Source organism: Poecilia latipinna, unplaced genomic scaffold (assembly GCF_001443285.1).
Source record: "Poecilia latipinna isolate Pla-1442-1.1 unplaced genomic scaffold, P_latipinna-1.0 Scaffold5490, whole genome shotgun sequence".
Taxonomy (NCBI): Eukaryota; Metazoa; Chordata; class Actinopteri; order Cyprinodontiformes; family Poeciliidae; genus Poecilia; species Poecilia latipinna.
The window spans coordinates 5,232-9,924 of NW_015118106.1; the positions used below are offsets into that span (position 1 = coordinate 5,232).

At 38.2% G+C, this 4,693-nt stretch overlaps 1 protein-coding gene and 1 long non-coding RNA gene across 2 annotated transcripts in view; both read right to left on the reverse strand.

Moving 5' to 3' along the window:
- The window catches only part of LOC106943574 (serine palmitoyltransferase 1-like), a 9,319-nt gene extending 4,953 nt beyond the window's left edge, over positions 1–4,366 (reverse strand). Inside the window, exons 1-3 of the mRNA XM_015026879.1 lie at positions 3,878–4,366; positions 3,651–3,705; positions 1,916–2,033 (exon numbers count right to left, since the gene is read on the reverse strand). Coding sequence (XP_014882365.1) covers positions 1,916–2,033; positions 3,651–3,705; positions 3,878–3,929 — 225 coding nt within the window. The 5' untranslated portion in view covers positions 3,930–4,366. The remainder of the gene's footprint in view (positions 1–1,915; positions 2,034–3,650; positions 3,706–3,877) is intronic.
- On the reverse strand, positions 2,830–3,639 carry LOC106943575 (uncharacterized). Its single transcript, XR_001423951.1, has 2 exons — positions 3,447–3,639; positions 2,830–3,166 (listed from the first exon to the last, which is right to left on the reverse strand). It is a non-coding gene; the product is annotated as an uncharacterized LOC106943575 (long non-coding RNA).
- Positions 4,367–4,693: the final 327 nt, after the last annotated feature.

Consider the following 4,693-nt stretch of genomic DNA (forward strand, 5'->3'; position numbering starts at 1 on the left):
TTATGTGATCGGTATCTGTGATCGGCCCTCATGGGTGATCGGAACCGGCAGGAAAAAACCTGATCGGCACATCTCTACTATATGGCCATTATTTAGTCCACAGGACCCCAAAGCTCTTCACACATTCAGTCAATCACCCATTCATACCCAGATGGTGGTAAGCTCCTATATAGCTAGGGAATACGGAGGAGCTAGGCTGCCATTTAACCACACCTCTGGACGCTCTGAACACCACCACCTGACAAGGCAGGTGAAGTGTCTTGCCAGGGCCGTGCAGAGACCTTTGGAGGGGCTCAAAGTTAAAAAGGGGCACATTGAACAAGATCTTAAAACACCATACAACAACATAGCAACAACCCATATTAATCAAGACTCTAATATTTAATCGGATCATACTATATCATTGTCATCATGTGGGGGCAATGCAAAGCAAATGTAGTCTATATTTTTCTCAACTGGTATAATGTTGCTGTTTCTGCTACTGACAGTGCTGGAGGTCTGTGTTGATCTGAGACTGTAACTGTTAAACAGACCATCGGAGAGAAGGTGAATGGTTATGAAGTATGTTATTAAATAAGCAAATTTGCTGCTATTTTAATAAATAAGCTTTCTGCATCTACTTTTGCTTAATCTCTACAACAACTTGGCTGCAAAGTGCTTTAAAGATAAAACAAAACTCAGAGGGGTTAACTCTACGTAATTTTTCAATGTAAGCTCCTCTGAGATTTAGAATTGGAAGAAAGATATATCAAGGCAAAGAAAACTCAGTACCTGCTGGTAGGGACCTCCAGACATTCAGGGGCCAATAGAAATGGTTGAATTGTAACTCAAACCATAGATCTAAACCTGTAGCATTTATTTACGGAGAATGACAATGTTATAAAATTTTATTTAAAGCATTCAACAAAGAAATTTTTTTAAATTAAATAGTACATTTAAGATTTAATTAGGAAGTTTACTTGGTTATGGTGTGTTCACACCAAAAGTGTTTTCAGCGTTAGGGCATCTGGTTTACAATCCTAAATCATGATTCTGTCTAAGGCCCCATATTACCTCGGCCCGGCCCTACATGAAGAGCGAGTCGCTGCACAGCATTTCTGCTGGAATCCCCCGGTAGCCCTTATGCCAGTCTGCCCATGCTTTTGGGACATTTTGATTTACTTGATTATGAAACCGGGTTGAGCTTTATGCTGTGGTCCAAATTATTGGTACATTATTTTCGCTGATGTTTATGTGAAATTTTGTGAACTCCAAATGCTATGGGCCAAATCTTCCTTTAACAGTTGAGGCTCTGCAGTAATTTCTATTGACAGCCACTCACATCCAGCCCAGATCCCGTCAGCAGCGGTCCGAACCGCCTAGTAGTAACGTTAGGTTAAAGTGAAGCAGAGAGCGAACAATGAGCAGGTGGTACCGGACTTTGAGGTGCATCGCGGTACCGTTTCTTTATATCAGGACTTCTGATATGAAGACTGACGTTCCTTATATCTGTCGGTGGCAGCAACTCAGGCTGTTAGTCCAGCACTGGGGCAGCCTGATAAAGTTAATGTCAGAAGTTTTATTTGCAGCTGAAGCATTTCCGTGTTTAGAGACGAGGAGGCTTTTTCCGCTATTGAGAGGACAATTACGAAAAATAAACAGCTTTTCTAACTTCTACATCAGACCTAGGTTTTTTTTCACAAACGAATGTCGCAAACGTGTCTTGCCAAGGACAACGACTGAGACAGACAAAGCGGGTCTTGAACTTAAGAGTTCAACCAGAAACCAACTCCTACCTCCTGAGCCACCTTCGCCCCTTAATGTGTTTCAATTCAATATTAGTGACAGTCATTTCTGTAATATTGCTACTTACTGTGTGTGTCCCAAATATGATCCAGTGCACCACAAATGATTATAGCTAAAACACAAGACTTACATAATCTACAATGGAGCGGAGCAGCTGCATGTCGGAGCTTCTGGAGCCGGAACTTTTTTCGAGTTGTAGATGAAGAGCTGGGGCAAATGGTTCTCCTACCAACTTCAGACCTGGAATTCTGTTAAACATTAACCAAAAAGAGCATTAAATACAATAGTTGAACTGTAGAAACTAAGGCATATTACAGTTTTCAGTCTCTGTTTTTACCATGTCTACCTCTCTGGGAGACAAGTAGAAGAATAACCCCATAGCTTAATGCATTTTGCAATTTTTAACGTTGCACTAAAACTACTGCATAGGAAAGTAACAGCAATAAACTTGTGTTTTACTGTCAAATGACATAATTACATAATGAGGTTTTTATTAAGGAAATCTCATTGATAAGCCACCTATTACTGTCTGCTTTCCATTTAAAAGGATGTAATTGCCTTAGAGGCATGCTCAAATATAACATGTGAAGAATGTGGTATAACCTTTGTGTTCTATAACCAAAATTGAACATTACTCCTGCTTAATTCCTAATGAAGTTATCTGCAAAAGGAGTATTTTTGTTTCTAAATTTAATACTGAATGTAGCTACTAGCACAACTACCTGTGAGAATTTTTATATAAATATCTTAAACCTGAGTGAAGTTGCCCCCCCCTTCTTCAAACCAGACAAAATTGGTGTCAAATGTTTGTGCAGCAAAATTTTTTGTTTGTGCTGCTATCATTTTAAAGATAAAAAATGTTTCTAGAGATCATCAAAGTTCAATGAACATGAGTTATTTTATAAACAGTTTGTGCTAGTTTATACTAGTTTGTGCACTGTTTTGAAGTCGTGAAAATAAGTGTTGATGATGACTGTCGATCATGAAATTGAGATGGAAACAGCAGACTAGATGGTTAGCACATGTTTTGCTCTAGTCCTACTTTTCGTATTTCAACAGTACAGTTTGTCTAATAGCACCCTCTGGTGATCAGAAACTAAAATACAGGTCACTGAGTGTGTTTTGGGAGGTATTGTATCAGTCCATTCTAAATAAGACCTAGTTCCAAGTGAATTTCATCAAGATTAAAATTAAATTATTCATGTTCATAGGTTAGCACTTAACAATTTCAAATGAAATTCACAGATCCAGCATGAACTGATGTTGACTGACCTTTGATGACCTCTAGAAACATTTTTCTTAATATCTTTAGAATGATAGCAGCACAAAGGAAAATGTTTGCTGCACAAACCAGCAGAGACATAGCTGAGTTGATTGACACCTATTTTGTTTGGTTTTATGAAAGGGGGGGGGGGGAAGCTGGTTGACCTTTTGACCTTTAAACTTTAATTAATATCTTCAAAGCCAAAGCTGCACAAACAAAAAGTTCTGCTGCACAAACCAGCATAAGTCGAGATGATTGACACCCATTTTGTTTGATTTGAAGAAGGTGGGGGGGCTGATTGACCTTTGATGACCTCTAGAAACATCTTTATATCTTTAAAATGATAGCGGCACAAATGAACATTTTTGCTGCATAAACCAGCACAAACGTTTGACACCAATTTTGTCTGATTTGAAGAAGGTGGGGGGGCCAACTTCACTCAGGCAATCACCTAGATGTTTATTCTTACCAGTGATCTTTTGATGCTGGAAATATTTGCCATTCAGAACATAGAAATTTTTGAGTTAAAGGTATTTCTTTCAAAATTGGTGCCACTCAAAAACAAGGAAAAAAAACTGTATTATAGAATAGAGAAACTTACCCTTGTAAAGCTTTATAAACATGTTTGCATTTTTCTCTTAGAACAATGAAAATACCTACAAAACAAGACAAAGAAGAAAAGCTTAAAACATAACATCTGAATTTTTTTTAATTAACAGGAAGCACAAATGCAGAGCACTTTATTGGAATCATATTTCTCATGAACCTCTATTCCTGGGATCAATAAATGGTGCACTGAGAGAAAAGTAGCTAAATGAAATCTTCTACCTGGATCCTCCTCCATGATGTTCAGAGCCTCGATGGCAGCTGCAGCCAGCATTGGAGGCAGGGAGGCAGAAAAACAATAGCCCTGTCCCGACAGACGCTAAAAGAAAAAACAAAATCAAGGTAGAAGGCTAAATATGAGGTGGTAACACCAACACTCTAAGACTGCCTACAGAGGATGTTCGCAAACCTCTCTGCTTGCTTGTGAATTATTTTCTGCTCTCTCTAAAAGCAAAAAAGTACCATTGCCTGGCAATATTTCAGCCAAAATAATGAAAGTGTTATATTGCGCAGTAGGAGTTAATCCGTGCAGAGAAGTTTTGCAAGCAAGGAGAAAATCTGAGCCTATACACAAAGATTTGAGAGAGCACAGCAAAAACTTGAAAGAGGGCAGAAATTTTGACTCCAATCATTACAAGTTGAGAACAAAGAAATAAAATCCTGTTTGCAAACTAAAAATGTGTGCTCTCAACTTCTGGCAGTCAAATTCCCCCATAAACATTTATAAACATAAACATTTATGTTTTATTGCTTTCTGTGCATGCATACATATGCATGCACAGAAAGCAATAAAACAAGGAGCCAACTACAAAAATGAAAGATGGGCTCAACTAGCTCGGTCTTTGTTGAAGGCAAACATTTGTACTCATTTGGGTTTTATAGAACTCCTGGGAAGACGAAGTTCGAAATGAGCTTCACCAGGTGCACAATTTCCAAAATGAAGATTGAGCACTTCTAAAACAATACAAATATAGTGTAAATTTTGTTAAGGATGATGGTAACTAAATTATTTTGTTGACAACCCTTTTTGTAATGACG